At 69.3% G+C, this 21,872-nt stretch overlaps 2 protein-coding genes across 2 annotated transcripts; one reads left to right on the plus strand and one right to left on the minus strand.

Annotated features, from left to right (window-relative positions):
• Positions 1 to 62: 62 nt before the first annotated feature.
• CHLRE_12g553850v5 (uncharacterized protein) lies at positions 63 to 10,128 on the minus strand. Its single transcript, XM_043069053.1, has 6 exons — positions 7,837 to 10,128; positions 6,102 to 7,572; positions 3,596 to 6,044; positions 2,997 to 3,297; positions 2,087 to 2,800; positions 63 to 1,833 (listed from the first exon to the last, which is right to left on the minus strand). The coding sequence occupies exons 1-6, from the start codon at positions 10,045 to 10,047 to the stop codon at positions 1,621 to 1,623; spliced, it is 7,359 nt and encodes a 2,452-aa protein (XP_042918940.1). The 5' UTR covers positions 10,048 to 10,128; the 3' UTR covers positions 63 to 1,620.
• A 1,290-nt stretch (positions 10,129 to 11,418) lies between these two features.
• Positions 11,419 to 21,870, plus strand: CHLRE_12g553800v5 (uncharacterized protein). Its single transcript, XM_043069052.1, has 11 exons — positions 11,419 to 11,849; positions 12,056 to 12,116; positions 12,315 to 12,416; positions 12,721 to 13,245; positions 13,486 to 14,034; positions 14,529 to 14,738; positions 14,953 to 15,078; positions 15,517 to 15,759; positions 15,944 to 16,051; positions 16,245 to 16,418; positions 16,781 to 21,870. The coding sequence occupies exons 1-11, from the start codon at positions 11,734 to 11,736 to the stop codon at positions 21,455 to 21,457; spliced, it is 6,891 nt and encodes a 2,296-aa protein (XP_042918941.1). The 5' UTR covers positions 11,419 to 11,733; the 3' UTR covers positions 21,458 to 21,870.
• Positions 21,871 to 21,872: the final 2 nt, after the last annotated feature.

A 21,872-nucleotide genomic window follows, 5' to 3' on the forward strand; every position in this document is an offset into this window, starting at 1 on the left:
CGACTTGACATGTCACCATGGCGTGTCGCGCTTGCGAACCCCCGAATGTCCCCCCCCCCCGACTAGCGCGGTCTTGGCCCAACCATTGCAACTCACGTTTGACCTGTCACACACTTTCGGCGTACGTACAGAATAAACCCGACGTCGGGCACGCTGGCCATCAAGCTACCGCCGCCTGTTCCACGACGCATCCCCGTGGGACGACCACCTGTACTTTTGGACTTGCGCCGTTCCCGCGGGCGCATCCGTTTGACACCTCACCGGCCCACATGCACTTCTGCCACTTTTCCCCCGCCCGACCGTGCAACCCAAGATTCGACTCCAGTAATGCAAGCTTCTCCCCTCGCTCCTCTTCTCTGCTCCGGACAGCAAGTCCAATCTGTCCCTGCAACAGTCCGCACGGGCTCATCTGTCTTGTCCGGCTTCCCCATAGATGGCTTTCTCGGCTTCGCGTTGTCCATCGTAAAAAGCATCGTCGATACAAGCCTAGCCCCACGTCCCCTACGTCCCACCCATCCGTGTCCGTCCTGTCCGTCCTGCCCTCCATAGACCACCGAACGTCCGAACGCGCACAGGCGGCACAGCCCCCACGTTTACGTTTCTCCATTCAACCGGACATATTGACGCAACTGCCCCATGTTGCAACCTGTGATGACAGCTCAACAGCGGTGGCTCCACTATGCATGAAGCAGCACAATCCCGTACAGACTCGACGACCATGCGCCAGACTCGCCCCACCAGCGCGCGTCTCACCCTTTCTCCGTACTCGCACTGGTCAACGAACCAGGGACCTCCGGGCACCCAATACTGCTTCGACGCGCTGTTGGCACCCACTTTGACAACTCCATTAATAACTTGAATAAACAGCCCGGCCGCACATACTCTTTCGCGTTTGGCCATGGCTCTCAGCACACGGATTCAGGGGAGGCCTGCACGCGCCGTGCCCACCGTGTGCAGCTGCGACCAGCGGCTGGCCTCCCCTAGGGGCTGCGACTGCGCCCCGATCCCCCGCGACGCCAGCCATACAAGCACCCAGCTCACACGTCACAACTGCATACATAGCTTAAACCGCTGCGCCGCGGCCATTGCGGCCTTGGATGCACATGATATCAGGGACAGCGCTGTAAACGTTGCCGACGCGCCTGCAGCGCCCACCAGCCCCCTCTACCTCGTCGCGCCAATACAATAGGCCCTCACTCTTCCAGAATATGGGATTCATTTTATTTTCACACATTCTCCGGACCAATCTGTCCAACGGCAAGTGCTGTACCACGTGCCGCTAATGCTCGTGCCTCTGTCAGCTTGCCTCTCACCGCAACACCGCCGCTACCCTATTGCCCCGCGCCGCGGCTGTGTACCGCTCCTCCTCCCGGACGGCGGGATTTATGGGCCGGGATCCTAGCCATCACACTCGGGACTATGCTTCTCACCACCATCTGCTCTTGCTTGTAATTGGAATTCAATCTGCCCGCGTTTGCGACTGCCGCCGCTAGTCCTGCCTTCCGCTGCAGCACCTGCCCTATCGCGCCGCCGGCACGCACGCTTCCTTGCACCCGCAGCTGCAGCACCCGCACCCGCACCCGCACCCGCACTCACACCCAACAGCTACTGCCGCAGCCGCTACTGCGGCCGTGGGGCCGCACGTGAGCGCAGGAACGCCCGGCGGCGCGGCAGCTCCAGCGCCAGGCACACGCCGCACGCCAGCACCAGCAGCGCGGCGGCGCGCAGGCACGCCGCCGCCGGCGCCAGCTCGGCACGTGCGAAACGCAGTTCACAGACCAGCAGCAGTCCGGCGTGGACCGCCGCCAGCAGCAGGCGCCGCCGCAGCCGTATCTGCGGTAAGCGATGGGCACCAGCGTAGCAAATAAAACGCGGCATATCCGGTACGTATATAATAGCAGGCGCACGGCACGGGCGGCCCGCATTATTGCGATCCCAGCAAGCCCTCGAGTTGCCCGCATCGTGTCTCCCCCATCTTACTCCTTCCACTCCCTCCCACCCCTCCCACTCCCTCCCACACCCTCCCACTCTCTCCCTCTCCCACTTCCTCCCACTCCCTTCCGACCACCGTGTGTGTTCCACCCACCTGGTCACACAGCGGCCGCACCAGGCCGTGCATCAGCACCTCAATCGGCAGCGCCCCCAGTGCCCCGTTGATTGAGCCGTCCCAGCTCAGCAGTCGCCGGCAGTAGCAGCAGGCCGCTACTGCAGCCATCCGCAGGCTGCTGCTGCTGCTACTGCCGTTTTGGAACCACGGCCACCACCACAGCCACGATAGCCAGGTGCTATTGCCGGGGCGGGTGCCAGGCAGTAGCAGCAGCAGTGCGCGGCGGAGGCAGCAGTACAAGAAGCAGCACGCGGAGGGCAACCAGCAGGCGGCAGCGGCGGCGTAGGCGCCAACAGGTGCGGCAGTAGCAGCAGCAGTCGAAGCGGCAGTACCAGCCCATCCGCTGCAGGACACATTGGGAGACAGCTGCGTGTCATCACAGCACCACCAACAGCTCGCTTCCGCCGCCGCCGCAGCCGCAGCCATGCCGTTTCCGGCCAGACAACTGGCACCGCTGCCGCCGCTGGCCGCCTCATCTGCCGACGCAAGTGCCGGAAGCAGCACGCCGGCGGCTCCGGCAGAGGTGGCGCCGCCGCCTTCATCCATCACGCAGCCCTCGCCCAGCAGCACCACAGCCAGCGTCGTCGTCTCCAGCGCCCACGCCGCCAGCAGCGCCGCCTCGCGCCGCACCGGGCCCGCCAGCCGCGCCGCCGCCGCGCCGGTCAGCCGCACCACGCCTTGCACCAGCCAGAGCTGCGAAACATACAAACACGGCACGCACACCAGTACAAAACACCTTAAAGGCAAGCAAGTCACAGCATACGGTAGGGGGGTCATGCAGTCTATTATTTGTACAGACCGCCAGCCGATATTCCTACCCAGGGCTACGCAGACCTACAGCGCCAGTCGCTTGGCCCCACCCCTTCATCAACAACCGCAAGCAACTCACCGTTCGGTTGGGCAGCAGGAATGGCGGCGGACGGCTGGCGACCGCAGTGGCGGCGGCGGCGGCGGCGGAAGGCAGCATGGCGCCGGCGGCGTCGCCTCCTGCGTCCCCTGACACGCCCGTGCCCCCTTCCCTTGCAGCGGCTGCAGCGGCTACTGCGGCGGCTGTAGCAGTGGTGGCTGCGCCGCCCCGGGCCGCGGCTGCTACTGCCGCCGCCAGCAGCCTACAGCCCATCAGCACCACCAGGGCTGTGTGGTTGAGCAGCGTCCAGCCATCACTGGCGGCGGCGGCGCGGGCATGGTACCTGCCGTGTGACAGGGTTGGTATTACGGCTGTTTGAGGGCTAAGCACCCACCTATTGCGCAAGCTGCATGGGCGGCTGTCATGGGCGGCACACAGAGGCATGCTTTCCCGAGTCCGCCAACAGCAGCAACCAGTACTCAGCCGCACTGGGGTAAGCAAGTATCACGATCCGGGCACGCGAAGTCACACGGCATCACCAGCGCATGCGCACACACGCACACAGACACACACACACACACACACACACACACACACACACACACACACACACACGCACACACACACACACGCACGCGCACCTGCCGTACTCAGCCTCCAGCTGCGCATCCGGGAAGCCCCGGAAGCAAGCCGCCAGCAGCGCCCGCGCGCCCATCAGGTGACTGTTGATAATGCGGCCAATGCCGCTGCTAATGCCGCCGGCCATCGTGCTACTGCCAGCGCCTACGGCGCTGGCGCTGCTGATGCTGCCGCCCAGCCGCCCGGCAGAAGCAGCCATGGCCTCTCCAGCGATGTCATCACCTGCCTCCTTGGAAGCTGCTACTGCCGCTGCCTCTTCTACTGCCGCTACAGCTGCCGCTGCAGCCTCATTAGGCATTGCGGCGCCCGCTGCCAGCAACACAGCTGCTGGCGGCTGCCCCGCGGGTGGCGCTGCCGAGGGCAGCAGTGGAGGCAGTAGCGCAGCGAGCAGCGTGGGCGGCAGTAGCAGACCGCTGCTGTCAGCACGGGTGGCGTGCAGGTCGCCACTAGGCAAAGGCGTGGCGGGCCAGCATCCCGGCAGCAGCGGAGAAGAGGAGGAGCAGGCGCCGGCAGCTGTAGCGGCTGTCGCAGCAGCTGCGGCTGTAGCAGCAGTGGCACCCGTAGCCGTGAACGGCTGCTGCTGCTGGTGGTGGTGGTGGTGGTGCTGGAGGTGGTGTGGGGATGGCGGGGGGCTGAAGTCTTGCAGGTGCTCGTGGGGCTGGGAGCGGAACACGGGCAGGTGCTGATGCGGCGCGCCCGCGTCGTCGCCGTCGTCCACGAAGCCTCCCGGGTCAAGGCCCAGGAAGGCCGAGACGGCAGTAGCGGCTGTAGCGGTGGACAATGCGCTCGCGTCGCGTGGTGAAGTTCCTGCTGACGCGCGAAAAAAGTTGCCGGCTGTAGCAGCAGCATGGAAATCCTGTTGGGCGCCGTTGCCGCCGGCGCCGCCTGCTGCTCCGTCCGGGAGCAAGGCGCCTGCCGCGGCGCCGCCACCCCCTCGCCCGCCGAGCGCCCAGTCCAGCGACCGCCGCAGCGCCCGGTTGCTGCTACTGCCGCCCGCCCAGCCCACCATCTCGCCCGCGCCCGACGCTGCTACAGCCATGCCAATGCCGCTGGGGCCGCTGCCGCCGCGGCTGGCGGCGCCGCCGCCGCGGCCCGCGCCGCCGGCGCTACTGCCGCCGGCGCCAGTGCCCATCCAGGCCATGGCCGCGCCCATTAGTCGATCCCGATGCAGCGCATGCAGCGCGTCGCTCTTGGAGGCGACGTCGCTGCGACTCAGGGCACCCATCGGCCGCGCCTGAGGGCTCCTAACCTGGCTCGGCTGAAGACTGCCAGCGGCATCATCATCTGGAGCTGTACCGGCAGCAGCACCGAACGCAGAACCAGAAGCTGAGGCAGGCACAGAAGCAGCAGCAGGCGGCATGTGGGCCAGGTCGGAGCAGCCGACCATCGTCGTCGTCTCATTGTTGTTGACTTCATGCTGGTCCTTGATGAACGGGCTCCACAGGGCCGCCCCGCTTCGACCACTGCCGCCGCCGCCGCCGCCGCCGCCGCCGCCGCCGCCGCCGCCACTGCAGCCACCACTGTCGCCGGCGGCCGCGGGCCTGCCGCCACCGCCACCAGTCGCCTTCTCGCCAGCTGCACGTAAGGATGGACCGCCGTCGGCCGCTGGCGCCGCCTCCCCGCCCGCACCCACGACCGCACCAGCACCAGCGCCCGTGCCCCCGCCACCGGCACCAGCCGCCGCCGCCACGACCTGAAGCGCCCCAGATGCCAGGTAGGGTCGGAGCGCGGTGCGTGCTACTGCCGCCACAAACGCCGCTGTCTGGGGCATGCCCCCGGTGACTGGTGCCGCGGCTGTAGCAGCAACACCTCCCGCGCCCATGGCAGTAGCATTGCGGTCAGAAGCGTCCTCGGCCTCCGCCGCCGCCTCAGCAGCACCTGCTGCTACTGCTGACTGCTCCTGCAGATCCTGCGACAGGCCTTTCAGGTACTCTAGCAGCTGAGAGGCCACCTGCAGCACCGCCGCCGCGCCGTCGGGCGGCAGCGCCGCAGCTACTGCCGCCGCAGTGCCTCCTGCCGCCGCCCCCGCCGCCGCCTGCTGTGTCGCCGCCGCCGCCGCCGCCTCCGCCAGCTCCGCCCGCTCCATCAGGAAAGCCAAGTCTGACACCAGCGGTGCGTAGTGGTCCCGCCAGCCGCCGCCGGCAATAGCAGTAACAGCTGTAGCAGCAGCGCCGCCAGCGCCGCCAGTGCTACTGCCAGTGTCGCCACTGCAGCTGCTACTGCCGCAGTAGTCCATCCGCATGACCTGGGACAGCTGGGACAGCTCCGCCGCCACGTCAGCGGGTAACGCCAGCAGCGTGGCAATGTCGTACACCAGTGGCGGCGGCGCCGCTGCTACTGCCGCTGTGGCGGCTGTAGCGCGTGACTCAGCCGCACGTCCTTGTCCGCCCCCGCCGCCGCCGCCATGCGCCGTGCCGGTTGTCGCAACAGGCGCGATGACCAGCTGCAGCACTGCGGGTCGCACCTGCGGCGGCACCGGCACCGCCACCACCTGTCGACACTCCTCGCCGCCGCTGCCGTCGCCGCCGCCGCCGCCGCCGCCAGCAGGCGCTGCCAGCACACACTTGAAGTCCGCGAGCAGCCGGCCGTGCTGGACAAGCATCAGCCGCATTTCGGCGGGTGGCGCCGCCGCCAGCGGCTCCGGGCCGCCACCGCCGCTACCGCCGCTGCCGCCGCCACCATCGCCGCCGGCGGGCAGGACTGCAAAGTCGAGTTCCACGTACGCTGGCGGCGCATCGGCATCCGGAGCTACAGCCACACACGGCGTCCACTCCAGGTCAAGGGACCAGCGGGCGCTACTGCCAGCCCTGCTACAGCCGGCTGCAGCTGCAGACATGGTATCGGCGGGCTCGGCAGCTGCTTTTGGTGGTGCCACCGCGGCCACCGACCCCAGTGCCGCCGCGGCCGCGTCGTCGTCGCCGCCGCCGCCGCGGCGGCCGTTGCCGCCGCCGCCACCGAGGTCTATGAGCTCGCCTCCAGCTCCCTGCAGCTGCCAGGGTCCGGTCAAAGCGGCGTCCGGCAGCGCCGCCGCCAGCGCATCGGCAAGCGGCGCCGCCGCCGGGAAGGTGGGTGGCAGCGATGCTGCCGCTACAGCCTGTCGTGCTGCAACTGCTGGCACCACGTCGGCACTAGTAGCCGCGCCGGTAATGCCTTGGAACTGGTGCTGGTGCTGGTGCTCCTGAAGCGGGATGTGGTGTCCCGGCCGGGGCGGCTGTAGCAGCTGCAGCTGCAACATCTCCACCACTGACGTGGACTCCAGGCCCATGGCGGCCGCTACAGCCGCCAGCTCGGCCTCAGAGAGCGGCAGTAGCACCGCGCCGCCGCCGCCACCCACAAGCCCACCGCCCGCCGCGGCAGCGCCGCCGCCGGCCAGGGAGGCTGCTACAGCCGCCTCCGATAGCCCTCGCAGCCACGCGATCAGTTGCACGCACCCCGCCACGACCACGATGCCGCCAGTGGACCAGCGCCCGGCCGGCGGCAGTAGCAGGTCTTGGGGCACCACCACCGCCGCCGCCGCCGCTCCCGCCGCCGGCTGTGGCAGCGGCAGCGGCGGCTGCAGCGGCGGAGCCGCTGCAGCGGCTACAGCCGGCGGCGACGGCGCGGCTCTGTCTTCTGAGGCTCCTGACTTTGGGAAGGTGGAGGACGTGGAGAGCGAGGCGGAGGAGGAGCGTGAGGTGCAGCAGGCGGAAGAGGGGTCGTCGGAGGAGCCCACGGCGGCGACGGGGCCGCCTGGCGCCAGGGCGGCTGGGGAGTGACGTCCCAGCGGAGGAGCCGCGACGACGGCGGTGTCTGAGCCATCGCTGGTGGCGCGGACGGTAGTGGCGGCGTCGCCAACAGCGACAGCGGGCGACAGCACCGCCGGCAGCCCTGCAGGCGTAGCGGCTGCAGCAGTGGCAGCCGCCTCAGGAAACAGGAGCGGCGCGGCGGCTGCGGAGAGGCGCAGCGCGAACTGGTCGGGCGCGCCGGTGGGGGCGTGCACCTGCACACAAGGAGACGCACACAATAACATTTGAAGACAAGCGTTATAAGGTTGTCGGATGACAAGGCACAAGCAGGCGATTGCAGCGCCAAAGCCCATTAGGGCAAGGCATCCGCAGCAAGTGACTTCTGCAGACAATGCATCATGGAATCCAGCGTGTTTCCACGGCGGGCCCGCACGCAGCGGCGGTTCAAGTACGGTATCCATCCTGCCGCACACGCAGCTAGCGCGGCACCCCGACGGCTCGCTCGCTATTTCACCCACCTTGACGCTGACGGCCTGCACGGACGTCAGGCCGCGGTAGCGCAGCAGGGACGGAGTCCGGCGGTGTGGCTGCGGCGGCTGCGGCTGCAGCTGCAGCAGCTGCTGCTGTGACTGTAGCGGCTGCGGCTGCAGCAGCTGCTGCTGCTGCTGCTGCTGCTGTGGCTGTAGCAGCACCCGTCCAGGCTGCTGCGTGCTTGCTGGCGGCGGCCGCACCGGCGGCGGCACGGGGCGGGCGTACAGGACCTGTTGCGCCGCCAGGACCTGCAGCCCGCCGCCGCCGCCGCCTGCGCCGCCGCCGTCTGCGCCGCCGCCGCCGCCGCCAGGAGCGCTACCACCGCCGCGGCCCACGCCGCCGCTAACAACAACCTGCGGCGCAGGACCTGCTACTGGTGCCACTGGCATTGGCGCTACTGCCACTGGTGCTACTGCCACTGGTGCTACTGCCACTGGTACTACTGCCACCGCGGCTGGATGCGTCGCTGCGGGCGTGAGCGGCGGAGACGCCACTGCCTGCGGCTCTGAGGGCGGCGACGGGACGTACGGCACACGCGGCTGCAGTATCAGTGGCGGGTCCGTGGCCGCTGCGCTGGCGCCGCCGGCAGCATTATCAACTGCTACCTTGGTGGTACCCGTGGACGGCAGCGCCGCGACAATCGTAGTCGTGGGAGGAGGAGAGGAGGCGGCGAGACCTGCGAATGCCGCTGGAATGACAGTTGGCTTGCTGCGGCCCGTTGGGCTGCCAGCGGCGGCGGCGCCAGCAGCAGAACCGAGCACGAGTCCTCTCCCGCCGGCAGGGGAGCCCGTAGCCGCCGCGACAGCCGCAGTGGCCGCCGGTGCTGCAGCTGCAGCAGCTGCCGTGGCAGTCGCGGCCGCCGCCGCAGCAGCCGCCGCCGCGGCGGCGCCGGCGCTGCCGACCGTACCCAGCAGTCCCGCCGCCTCGGGGTAGCAGCGGTGGTTCCCCATCAGCAGCCCCATACTTGCCGTACTGGAGTCCACGGATGTGTCGTACGCCGTATCGCTGACTAAGCTCATGGCGGCGCGGCGGAAGTCACGGCTAGCGGCGGCGGCGCCGCCAATGAGGCCGAAGGCGGCCGCCGCGGCGGCGGCGGCGCTGCCACCGCTGCTGAACCCCTCCAAGCCGCCGGCACTGCCGATGGCGGAAGAAGAGCAGAGCATGCCGGCTGTGGTGCTGCAGCTGCTACTGCCGGCGGGGCCGCAGCAGCCGCTGCTACTGCCAGACGAGGTGCCGTTGGCACTGCCGCCGTGACGGCAGCGGCCCTGCGCGTCGGCAGCAGCCGATCCCAGTGCTGCTGCTGTTGCCACCGACCGCTGCTCCTGCTCCTGCTCCTGCCGCTGCTGCTTCTCAGTTGAGGTGCGGCCCGCTGCCGCCGCTACAGCCGCTACAGCCCCAAGGGCAGGTGGCGGCGGCGGGCCGTGCTCCTCACTAAGGAGCCCAGTGGCGCCGGCGGCGGCGGCAGCCACGTCTGCGGCGGCGGTCACGGCGCGGCCGCGGCGGCGCAGCCGGCCGGTGCGGAAGGCTGCCAGGGTCGAGGACGGGCTGGGCGGGCGGTCGTCGGCAGGGTCGACGGCGCCGGCGGCGCCAACACAGTCGTTCTTATCGTGTGGGTCGTCCACACCATCCAAAAATGTGCTGATGCTGCTGCCCGCGCCGCCGGTGGTACAGAGCGGCGGCGCGGCCTTGCCGTGCGGTGAAGCGCCGCACGGCATTGTTACTAGCAGGGCATCGGAGGGCGCCACCGGCGCAGCGCCGAGCATATTGCGGGCACTGCTGCTTCCATGATGGCACGGGCTGCTGTTACTGCTGCTATTTCCACGGGTGCTGCTGTTGCCGAGGCAGGCGTCTCGGAGTGCTAGCACGCGCCCGGATTCCGGTCCCGGAGACGCGATTGCAAACGCCTGCGGTTGCTGCTGCTGCTGCTGCGTCGCCAGAGCCGGCCCATCGGCTCGTGCCAGCTGCTGCCGGATCCGTTGCTGCAAAACTTGCGGCTGCTGAGGTTGCTGCTGCTGCTGCTGCTGTTGCTGCTGCTGAGGTTGCTGATGTTGCTGCTTGTGTGTGGAGCCGTCACTGGGCGCCTCGAAAGAGCAAGAGCTGCTGCCGCTCCTCGAGTTGTTGCTGCTCGCCGCGCGGGTCTTGCTCTTGCTCTTGCGCTTGAGCTTCTCGTCAAGAGCGCTGCTCAAACGTGCCCACATTGTGGTCGGCTGCCTTAGCTGTATGTTTAGCTATGGCGGCTGCAGCCTCAGGCGCGGGGCCGACCTGCAGAGCAAGATTGCGTAAAAACCTCGCACGGGATCGGCGAGCATGGACAGCGGTTAACCTTTTCCACCATCCCGCTGCCTTCGCAACCACAAAGCAGCCGCGCCACCCGGAGCGCGCTCATGAAAGGAGGGCGGCAGAGCCAGAGCCAGAGCGATTCGGAATGCCACGCCTCGGACCAGCCGAGGCCTGCCTGCTGCGTTGACCCGCGGACCCCACCACAGCCTCCCCTTCGCCCCCTGGCTGCCCACCCGCCGCATGCGTGCCCCGTACGTACCGCACGTGCCGGCTGCCGGCTGGCTGGCTCGCAGTCCCGCCAGCGCCTCGCCCCATATGTGCTCGGCCGCCAGGCAGCGCGCATGCACGCACACGTCCAGAGCTGCTGCCGCCTCCCCCACGGCCCCCCACGTGGAGGTGCGCGCGTGCCGGCCCCAGTACCCTGCCACAACAAGGTAGTACCGTACGCCCCATGGGCGCCCCGGGTTACAGGCGAACGGTCGCACAGATCCTCCCCGCCCCCAAGCTCCCCACATTCGAGACCAGAACGACAGTAATGCGGTGGTTGTGCACAGGCGGCCCCGCCGCACCTTGCGCCGCACCTCACCTCGCCTCACCTTGCGTGGCCCTTTCCATGTGTGGTTTCCTTGCAGGTGGTTGCGTGCCGGCCATCACCGTGGCATTGACGGGAATGAGGCAGCCCCGGCCTGGAGCTCAGGGCATCGAAGGCACGTGGTGCGTGCCGCATTCGGTCTGATCGCAACCTGGCAAGTGGCAATCTGCAGATGCGCGGGGGCATGGGCGGGACTGTGGGAGCCGCAGGGGTAATTTAAAGCACCTGTGTGAGCTCGTGTAATTCAGGTGCAATGCCGGTATGAATGCGGATGTTACAGAGGGGACAGCCCCAGCACCCGAAGACGCCGAGCCATCACATGCTATCAGGGCCCAATCTGACTCCACCAACCCCGACTTTGCTGTAAACCCTCCCGCGGCCAAAGTCCGTGTGACTCCGCCGGTATGGATATGACGGGGGGGCACTATCTTGTAGGGTCTAACGCTTCTCGCACCCGAAGAAGGGGAGCCACACTTAGCAGCAGCGCTCGGTGCCCCCTGGCCCACGGCCCCCAGTCCTGCCATCGAATCCGGCAGCTTCCGTTCTGCAGCACCACACCCCAAAACACTTTCGGTTCACTCCGCGGGGAGCATTGGCACAGCCCTGGGGCAGACCGGGGTGAGCCACCCCGACCATGCCCGGGGGGCACACTCATCAAGGGCCAGCCTTCGCCACTCTCACTGCATGCCTTACCGAGCGAGTACACTGTCCCTGTGCTGTCAACCAATAGTTATACGACACTTGCCCACTTGCAACGTATTTGCTGAGGTGCCATGCTTCAAACTGCTGCTGCTGTTTGTGCCACTGTTCGGCGTGCGCCGGTTGCTGTTAAAGAAATCTTGTTTCTACAGCAATAGCAGCTCGTTACTGCGGCTGGATGCTGCGCGTCGGCAAAGACTCGAGCCTCGCTGCTAGCGTTCTGGTTGTCCTGGACAGCACCAGGAATTGTGTCAAGTACTTTTATTGAACGAGGAGCAAGGAGTGGACAACGGCCCGGCCCGCTGCGGGGCAAATGGCTTCCGCGGCGAGCGCTGCCAAGCCGGCTGACGATGGCGTCAAGTTCACGATCACGGTGCAGTGTCAGATTGGCGGCGAGAAGCGGGCGGTATCGTACACCGTGTTCAAGCGGTGAGGACGGCCGAGTGCACAGTGGGGTTGCCACGGGAAGGTTAGCCTCGCTTGCGGTGCTTTGCTTGCGGCAGCTGCTGGCAGTATCACTAGGAGCGTCGATCGAACAACACCGGCCGGGTGAGCTCAGTGAGCTTCTGGCCTTTTTGGTGGAGTGCAGCAACATGCTCACGGACCGCTGTCCAACGGTGTCAATGCAATTTCAGGACTCTTCTGAGCCAGGTCTTTGATAGCAGCGTTCAGTTCTTCAAGCTGGACCCAGCTCAGGTGACTTGGCCAGGGCTATGCGCTTGCTGGCCTTCGCTTTGGCGCCTTTGGGAGCCGTGCAACAGGAGTCAATTCGCAGCGGCAGGGGACACGTTTGCCAGTTGGGGTTCGCTGGCGCGAGCGGCAAAGCGGACCGCGAGGAAAGGGCCCCTGACGTCTAGCATCGCCTGCGATGGCTCCGACTCACTGCCACTGCAGGTGATCCTGGTGGTCAAAAACAAAGTGGCGCTCACCCACAAGTGCATCGAGGACTATCGGCTCACAGACAAGAGCGTGCTGGACTTGATCCACCTGAAGGAGGTACGTCGGGGCGGCAATTCCGGCGGGGATGTCCGGGGAACCCGGCAACGCGGGCGAACCGGCGGCCGCCTATCTTAGGGTGTCACGGCAGGAGGCTGTGGTGGGGGCCCAAGCCACAGGCGTCACCGCTGCGGGGTTGCTCGGACGTCAGTGGGCAGGGAGACTGGATTTGCGGGCCGTGCCGGCGGTGCGTGCCTCACTCCTCTCACCCACCCACCCACTCCTCTCCCCTCCTCCACTCTCCCACCCTCCCCTCCTCCCCTCTCTCCGCCTCCCCTCCGCCTTACCCCACAACATCGCACAGGCGCCCACCATCGACCTCACCCTGCGCGACCAGGCCGGCAATGCGCAGACGCTGCCCGCCTCCGCCTACCACCCCCTCTCCGACGTCGTCAAAGCCTTCTGCCGCGCGCTCGGCGAGGAGACCGGCTTCTCCGACCTCTATCACGGCGGCATCGCGCTAGACCTCGACGCCTCGCCGGCCTCCATCGGCCTAAAGAGCGGCGAGCAGTTGTTCTGCTACTGCTACAAAGCCGCCTGCAAGGCGCACTGGAACGCGGCAGGCAAGCCCGAGCAGGCCAAGAGCCTCCGCTTCATTAAATTCTACTTCAGCGATTGGAAGTATGGATACAAGACGTTTCCGATTTTCCGCCACGACATCGCGACGCCCATGGAGGTGCTCATCCGCACCTTCTGCGCATGGCGCGGCCTGGATTACGAGGCCACGGGCTTCTTGTACAGCTATACCTACAAGGCGGTTGCGGAGGGCGACACAGCCACTGGCAAGGCCCTGGCAGATGGAGACACCATCCTGGCCTACAGCCGCCAGGTGTGTCGGGGGTTAGGGGCTGGGGGTTTGGGGTTTGGGGTTGGGGTTGGGTGGCGTGTGTGTACGGTCCGTCGAGTGCGCAAGCAAACAGTTAACAGTGGGACGCGTGTGTGTACGTGTGCGTGAGTGTGTGTCAAGGGAAGCATAGCGCGCGACACGCGTGTGTATGCATGCAGCCGCTGCCCTTGGTAGCACTGAACGCACATCAACCACCTCCAACCTCCCACCTGCCTGCCACAGGAGCTGCAGGGCCGGCTGTGGGACTCCATCCTGGCCGGCGACTGCGGCGCGGTGCGGGCGCTGCTGGCGGCAGGCGCCGAGCTGAGCACCAGCATCGGGCCGGAGGAGTGGGGCAAGCACCCCCTGCATGCCGCCGTGGCCAACGGGCACGTGGAGCTGGTGCGGCTACTGCTGGCACAGCAGCCGCAGGCGGGGCAGCAGCAGCAGCAGCAGCAACCGGGAGCGGAAGGAGCGGCGGGAGCGGAGGGGGCGGCGGCGGCTGGCGCCGGTGCAGGAGGAGAGCAGCCGCAACCGCAGCAGCAGCAGCAACAGGAGCCGGAGGCTGCAGCTGGCGGAGCGGCGGGCGGCAGCACGCCTCTTGACGCTGGCGGCGGCGGCGCGGTGTTGTCCCCGCCGGCGGCAGGCGGCTGCGACCCCAACCAGCTGGACTACGCCAGCGACCCGCCGCTGTGGCACGCGGTGGAGAACAACCTGGTGGAGCTGGTGGGGCTGCTGCTGGCGGCGGGGGCGGGCGCGGCCGACCTGCCGCACAGGGAGGGGCGGCCCAAGGTGGGGTGGGAGTGGGGTGGGGTGGGAGAGGGAGTGGGAGTGGGAGAGGTGGGGCGGGTGGTTCTTCCAGAACCCAAAGCAAGCCAACCGAGTGAACCCGAACCCGACAGCCCCACCCAGAGCGCGGAGGTGGGGTGGAGGGTGGGAGGCACACGTGTGGGGAACGGGAGGGAGAGGCGCGACAGTCAGCAATAGAAGCTGGCGGTGCTGGTGGACGCCCCGGGGGGGTCTGGGGAAGGGCTGGGCGGAGGGGTGGACTGGGGGCCGAGGCACTGAGGCAGCGGCAAGTGCCGCGCATGGGTGTCGGGGCGGGCCAGCGACACACACACAGACACACACACACATACACACATGCACCATTGCACATCCACACCCACCCTGTCCCCCGCCCCATCGGTGCGCGCACCCCTACGCCGGCTGTCTATTCGCTACACTTCTCTGTACCATCTTTGCATCCCACCCACCCATCCACCCCTCCCAACTGGCCCCCGCAGACGAGCTACTCCGCCTGCCCGCACGCGGCGCGCAAGGGGCACGCGGAGACGCTGCGCGTGCTGCTGGCGGCGGGCGCCAACCCCTGGCTGCCGGACGCGGACGGCTACAGCGCCTACGACTACGCGCTGGACCACGCCAAGCCGCCGGCGGTGGTGGCGGCGCTGCTGGAGGGCGACCCGCGGTTCGGGGAGGTGCAGCGCGGCTTCCAGGTGGGGGTGTGGAGGTGGGGGGAGGGGGCAGGGGACGGGGCCAGGTAGGAGGGGGGCAGGGTAGCCGAGTGAGGGGAGCGGAGTGATTAAATCACAAGGGAGAGGAGACAAGGGGAAGGGAGGGAGAGGGTGCGGGGGTGGGAGTGGAGTGATGAGAAGGGGAAGGGCATGACCACCACTGCCCGACCTACCCACCCACGCACCCGCCCCACAGGCCGCGTACGGGCGCATGTGTCAGATGCTGAAGCGCACGCAGCGCTACCCGGCCCTGGGCTGCCCCTGCCGCACCTGCAACAGCCTGTTGGAGATACGCGCGCCGGAGACGGAGGCCAGCCGGGCGGTGAGGCAGGGGCGGGCGGGGAGGGGGAGGGGAGGCGGGGAGGAGGAGGAGGGGAGGGAAGGGGAGGAATGGGGTGGGGAGGGGAGGGGAGGGGAGCGGAGGAATGGGGTGGGGTGGGGTGGGGTGGGGTGGGATGGAAAGGGCAGTGTTCATTCCGGATCCCAAGAAGGGAGGCAGCGGTCCATGCAAGAGTTGGGCTGAGCGGGAGGGAGGGAGGACTGGGCGGGCGAGAGGGAAGGGCTGGGCGGGCTAGGAGGGCTGTGCGGGTGTCACGGGCGGCTGCAGCGGCGTCCGAGCGAGTGGCACTCTTAAAAGTGCTGCCTGCCAAAGCCCACTTTCCCCTGACTAACTAGCACCGCCCCTTCCCCCCCTCCCCCTTCCCCTTCCCCCTGCCGCACGCACCCCACACCCCCCCTGCGCCCTGCGCCACCGAAGCAGGTGCGCGAGCAGATCGGCTGCGTGGCTCTGGTGCGGGCGGTGCAGGCGGGCGGGCCGCACTGTGCCCAGGTGATGGAGCTGCTGCTGGCCGCGGGGGCGCTGCTGGACGGCCAGGACTACGACGGCCGCACGGCGCTGCACCAGGCCATCCGCTACAACCGGCTGGGCGAGGCGGCGTGGCTGGTGGGCCGAGGCGCGCACCTGGACATACCCGACTTCGAGGGGCTGCTGCCGCTGCACCAGGTGGGCGGGGTGGGGTGGGAGGGAGGAGGGGGGAGGGGGGAAGGGAGGCCAAGACTGACCGTGTCTGAGACGCCCCCGCTGCTGCCCGGCTGACTCCCTCACGCGCCGCTCCTCTCCGCTCCTCCCGCTCCTCTCTCACTGCTCTGCTCCCTTTCCTTTCCCTGCCTGTCCCTGCCCGCCCCAGGCCGGCTGCTCGGGCTTCTGCGACATCACTCGGCTGCTGGTGAGCAGTGGCGCGCCGCTCAACCTGCACACCATCAAGTACGTCAGCCAGGAGGCGCTGGACGCACAGGTGAGGGCAGGGGAGAGGGTGTGGAGGTGGAGAGGGAGGATGGCGGAGGGAGGAGGGAGGTAAGGGGCAGGCAGGGGCAGAGGCAGGTGGAGAGCGATGTATCAAGCCGCGAGCCTTCCTCCCCACCCCGCAAACCACACCTCGCAAACCACACCTCGCACCTCGCACGCCACCGTCCCGGCGCCTCCCGCAGGCCAAGAAGCAGGCGGAGGGCGGCCTGGTGGGCGGCAAGAAGGGCGGCGGCGGCAACCGGCGCAAGCAGCAGCAGCTGGATGTGAGCGGGCTGACCACCATTGGCGGCAACAGCGCGTTGGCTCTGGCCATACGACACGGCCACGGCGCCATTGTGGAGTACCTGCTGCAGCAGGTGGGAGGAGGAGTGGAGGGGGGGTGGAGGGGGGGTGGAGGGGGGGTGGAGGAGGGGTGGAGGAGTGCTGGAGGAGGGGTGGAGGAGTGCTGGAGGTCCCATCGTCGTTCCAGAAAGCCAGAGGGGGCTGGGGGTGGGAGCTGGTGTTGGGGTTGGGGGCCGGCGAGCGCCGGCAGCCGCGCAGGTTGGGACGGTACGACGTTGGGCGCGAGCTCGTGAGGCTCGTGCAAGGCACCTGTGCTACAGCCAAAAGCCCGAGCCGTGCTCGTGGCTGCGTCCACTACTGCAGCCCTCCCAACAACCCCGTGCCCCTCTCACCCATAACATCCCAACCTCCCAACCTCGCCCCTGCTGCCGAGCAGAACGCGGTGTTCGACCTGAAGAACGCGGCCGACAGCTCCGCCTTCCACGCCGCGTTAGACAAGGGGAGCGCCGCCATCGCCGGTCTGCTGCTGCAGCACATCAACAAGAAGGCCACGGGTGGGCCGGCGGCGACGGCGACGGCAGGCGGTGGTGGTGTTGCCGGCGCTACGCCGGCAGGTGCTGGTGGTGCGGGTGGCGGCGCGGGCGGCGGCGGCGGCGGTGCCGTGGGCGCGGTGGCGAGCCGGAGCCCCACGTCGCGCGCCGGGGCGGGTGGCAAGGCGGAGAGGGAGAAGGAGCGGGAGAAGGAGCGGGAAAAGGAGCGGGAGCGGGAGGCCAAGCAGAGCAAAAAGGAGGCGAAGCGGGAGCGGGAGGCGGCGAGTAAGGAGAAGGAGGCGAGCAAGGAGAGGGAGGCCGCTGCCGCGGCTGCTGCTGCTGCCGCCGCCTCGCCCACTGCAGGTGGCGGCGGGGCTGGGGATCAGGGGGGCGCGGGGGACGGCGGCGGCGGCGATGCGCCTGTGGCGTTCGACGCGGGTGCGGGCCTCCGCGAGATGGTGTTGAAGGAGCGGGAGCGGTTGCGGCAGCAGCTGGGGCTCAGCACGCCAGCCAGCAACGGCAGTAGCAGCAGCGGCGGCGGCGGCGGAGCGGCAGCAGGTGCCGGTTCAGAGTCAAAGCCAGTGCTATCCATTTTCTCGAGGAGTAGCACTAGCACGCCTGCGGCTGCTACTGCGGCAAAGCCGCCGCCTGTGCCGTCCTCCGCGCCGCCGGCTGCTACTGCGAGCGGAGCGGCGGCGGCGGCGGCGGCGGCGGGCGGCAGCGCTAGCTTGCAGGCCAAGAGCTCACTGGGCGGGAGCAGTAGCAGCAGTAGCAGTAGCAGCGCAGCGGGCAGTAGCACGACGGCAGACTCGAGCGGCAGCGGCGGCAGCAGCGTCGCCGCCACCACGCCCGCTGGCTCGACGTCCGCCTCACCCAAGGTGCTCACAGATGAGGAAAGCCAGCCGCCGCAGGCTCCTAACACGCAACAGCAGCAGCAGCAGCAGCAGCCGCAGCAGCCGCAACAGCAGCAACAGCAGCAATCGCAGGCGCAAGGGCGCGCGGGGGACGGCCAGGCTGGGGCTGGGGCTGGGGCTGCGAAGACGGAGCCAGAGCAGAGCAAGGCAGCGCCAGTAGCAGCAGCGGCGGCGGCGTCGGCGACGGCGAATGGGCCTAAGGCAGCGGCGGCGGCAGCTCCCGTGAGGGAGGAGTCAGGGGCGGGTGGTGCGGCTGCGGCCAAAGCGCCGGCGGTATCCGCAGCAGGCAGCGGCGGCGCCGGAAAGGAGGCGGCTGGGGGCGCTGCCAAGGCCTCCGCCTCCGCCGCCTCGGCCCCAGCCCCAGCCGGCAAGGCCGCCACAGGCAAGGCCGCTAGTGCTGCCTCTCCTGCGGCTGCGCCGGCGCAGGCGCCAGCCGCCGCGGCCGCTCCCGCAGCCGCCGCCGCGGCCCCCGCCCCCAGCCCCATCAAGGTGAAGTTCCGCGCCAAGCCAGTGGAGACGCCGTCGCCCCTGGCTGCTGCGGCTGCTACTGCTGCCACTGCCGGAACCGGCGCTGCAGCGTCTCCGGGCGCCGGCGATGTCGCGGCCCCGGCGCCCGCGCCGGGCCTGACGGTGGCGGCGGTTGTGGCGGGCGCTGCCGCCGCCGGCGAGGCGCAGGGCGGCGGCGGCAGCGCGGCCGCCGCCAACATCATCTCCTTCACCAAGACGCGGCGCGGTAAGGTGATCACGGTGCCAGCACCCATCGTGTCCAACCGCAACTACCGCTCAGCCGCCGCCGGCGAGCAGCCGCAGCAGCCGCAGCCCGCCACCGGCGCGCCTCAGCAAGGCGACGTGGCGGCGGCGGCGCCAGTGCCGCCTTCGGCCGCAGCGGCGGCACAGCAACAGCAGCAGCAGCAGCAGCAGCATGGGCACGGCTCCTCGCCGCCGGCTTACCTGACGGTTCCGACCAGCATGCTTGCCGGACGCAGCAGCCACGGTGGGCCTGGCAAGGCGCCGGCATCCGGCGACGGCAGCGCAGCCGGCGCAGCGGGCTCGTCCACCACCGACGGCGCCGCGGCCACCAGTGCAGTCGGTGCGGGTGCGGGTGCCGGTGCTGGGGGCCGGGCTGCGCCGCCTGGCTACAACACGCGGCCCGGCGCGGCAACGCAAGGGCTGGCGCCGTCACCGTCGTCCGCGGGGTCGGCCGGGGCTGCGACGGGGCCCACGAATAGCCCTGGCCCTCAAGCGCACCTACAACAGCAGCAGCAGCAGCAGCAGGCGGAGGTAGCCGGGCCGCTGGGCCTGAGCGCGTCCGCTTTTCCGCCGCTGCAGGCGCCGTCGCAGTCGCCGCAACAGCAGCCCCAGCAGCAGCAGGCGGCGGCTGCAGCCTACACGCCGACGTACCCACTGCCGCCAAAGCAGATCCCCATCCGCGTGCAGGTGCATGTGTCACAGCCCAACCCGCAGCAGGCTACGACTGCGGCTGCTGCATCCACCGGCTCCGCCGCACCGACGCCGCCACCGGGCTTTGCCCCCGCCCAGTCACCCGGAGGCGGCAATGCCTTCGGGTCCGCCTCCGCGGCTGCGTCGGCCCACGCGCAGCAGCAACTGCACATGCTGCAACACCAACAGCAACAACTCCAGCAGCAGCAGCACCAGCAGCAGCAGCAGCAGGCCCACAACCAGTTCGCATCGCTGTCGCTCTCACACGAGGAGATGGCAGCGATGGAGCGCTATGCGGCGGCGGCGGCCGCCGCCGCCGATGCGGCCGCTCTGCAGAGCGAGCTCGAGCGGCACTTGGAGTCCTCTCTTGAGAGCATGGTGTTGTCGGTTGTTGACCAGGGACTGGAGGAGAGCGTGGGGGTGGACCGGCTTATGCTGGGTGGAGGAGGAGGCGGAGGCCTGGGGCTGGGAGGGATGGGTGGCCTGGGCGCGTCGCTGGGCGGCGCGGCGGCGGCGGAGATGGCGGCGGCGCTGCTGCCGCAGACGGGTCAGGGTGGTGGTGGCGGCGGCGGCGGCGGCGGGATGTTGTTGCATGAGGCGCAGCAGCAGCTCCAGCTCCAGCAACAGCTGCAGCAGCTGCAGCAGCTCCACTCGAAGCAGCAGCACCAGCAGCAGCAGTACCAGATGCTCCTCCAACAACAACAGCAGCAGCAACAGCAGCAGCAGCAGTTGGCGGCTGCAGGCTCGGGCCTGGGGCTGGGCTTGGGCGGCGGTGGCGGCGGCGGTGGCGGTGGCGGCTCTGCCTCCAACGACGGAAACGTGGGCCTACGTCGCGGCCTCGGCGGTGCCCCGGCAGCGCCGGTGGGATCCCGCGCCGACCAGCTGGCCGCCGCCGCCATGGCGCGCGCCGCCTCTGGCGACCTGCTAGGCAGCCTAGGCCTGGGAATGGGCCTGGGGCTTGCATCGCTGGACCCGGACTACGCGCTTGCGGCGGCGGTGGCGGGCAGTGGCATGCTCGACGCCTCTGAGGGCGGCGGCGGCGCCGCCGTTGGCGGCGGCGGCGGCGGCGGCAGCTTGCACATGAGCCGTACCGCCTCGCAACAGGCGCTTAGCCGCTTCGACTCCGGCGTGCTGGGGCAGCAGGGCGGCGGCGGCGGTGGCGGCGCGTCGCTGGCGCTGTTTGGCGACGTCTGGTCGGCGGAGGGTGGCGGCGGCGCCGCCGCCGGGAAGGGGCTGGGCGGCATGGGCGGCTCGTCCGCGGACGGCAGCGGCCTGACGGACTGGCGCACGCCCAGCGGCGGCCTCGGCGGCGGCGGCTTGGGTGGCGGCGGCGGCCTGGGCGGCGACTGGTCGGTGCTGGCGGAGGCGCAGCAGCTGCAGCTGTCGCAGGCCATGGGCGCGAGCCTGGGGCTGGGGCTGGGCGTGGGCCTGTCGGCGGCGCCGGCTCCGGCGCCCCCGCCGGCGGAGCTGGAGCCGCTGCCCGACTTCCCGGCGTCGCTGTTTGACGACGACGCCGACGACAACCCGCCGCGGTCGGCGGCGGCGGCGGCGCCTTCGGCTGGCGGGCACTCAGCTTCCACCGCCATGTCGTCAGGCCCGCCCGGCCTGGCGGGCGCGCGTGGCGGCGGCGGCGCCGGCGGCGCCGCGGCGCCTCCGCCTCCGCCGCCGCCTTCCTCTGGCGTCAGCAACGGCCCTCGCGGGCCGCACTACGGCGGGCACGGCTTCATGGGTGGCCACGGCGGCGGCTCGGCGCACGGCTCTGGCGGCGCCGGCGGCGGCGGTGGCGGCTATGGCAGCGGCCATTCCAGCTACGGCAGCACTGGAGGCGGCGGCTCGGGACAGTACGGCAGCGGCAACGACTGGTACGGCAACGGCTCGGGCGCCGTCAGTGGAGCTGGCGGCGGCGCTGGCGGCGGCTATGGCGGCTACCGCGGCGGCGGCGCTCACGCCATGCCGCAGCAGCCTGGCGGCGGCATGGGCCACAGCAGCCACAGCTCGTCCAGTGGCGCGGCGGCGGCTGGCGGCGGCGGCGGCTCCGTGTGGTTTGCGGGCGGCGGCGGCAAGGCGGCGGCAATGAGCAGCGGGCGGGCGGCCGGCAGCGGTGTGACTGGCAGCAGTGACGGCGCCGCAGCAGCGGCGGCTGGCGGCAGCGGTGTGTCTGTGGGCGGCAAGGGCCACGGCCACAACCACCACGCGCATAGCCACGGCCGGGGCAAGGGCCGCAGGTGATAGGCTGACAGCAGCAAGACAGGAGAGGCAGCGTAGCTGTTTGTGATGCGGTACAAGGCGGAGGTGTAAGGTGGTACTGGCGCTTGTGTTGGTGTTTACGATTGCCCTATCGGCGCGCGGTAACTTTACTGGTATGCGTGGCGGTTTGCTCGAGGCAGTGTCAGTGGCAGCGAGGCAGATGTACAGGCGCAAGCTGGGCCGTAGGCCGAAGCAAACATTCGTGGCGAGAATCTAAGGGGCCCCAGGCTACGGTCCACATTGCGCTGGAATGGTCTAGTGGACCACTGCTACTGGTGTCACCAAGCATCTGAAGCGCTGTTTGTTGGTTGGAAATGGCACACGATCATGCATTTTGCACATGACTTGCTCAAGCTCCGTGACTCGGGTTCGGTTGCTGCAAGCCTGATCCGAAGTG

Source organism: Chlamydomonas reinhardtii, chromosome 12 (genome assembly GCF_000002595.2).
Source record: "Chlamydomonas reinhardtii strain CC-503 cw92 mt+ chromosome 12, whole genome shotgun sequence".
Classification (NCBI taxonomy): Eukaryota; Viridiplantae; Chlorophyta; class Chlorophyceae; order Chlamydomonadales; family Chlamydomonadaceae; genus Chlamydomonas; species Chlamydomonas reinhardtii.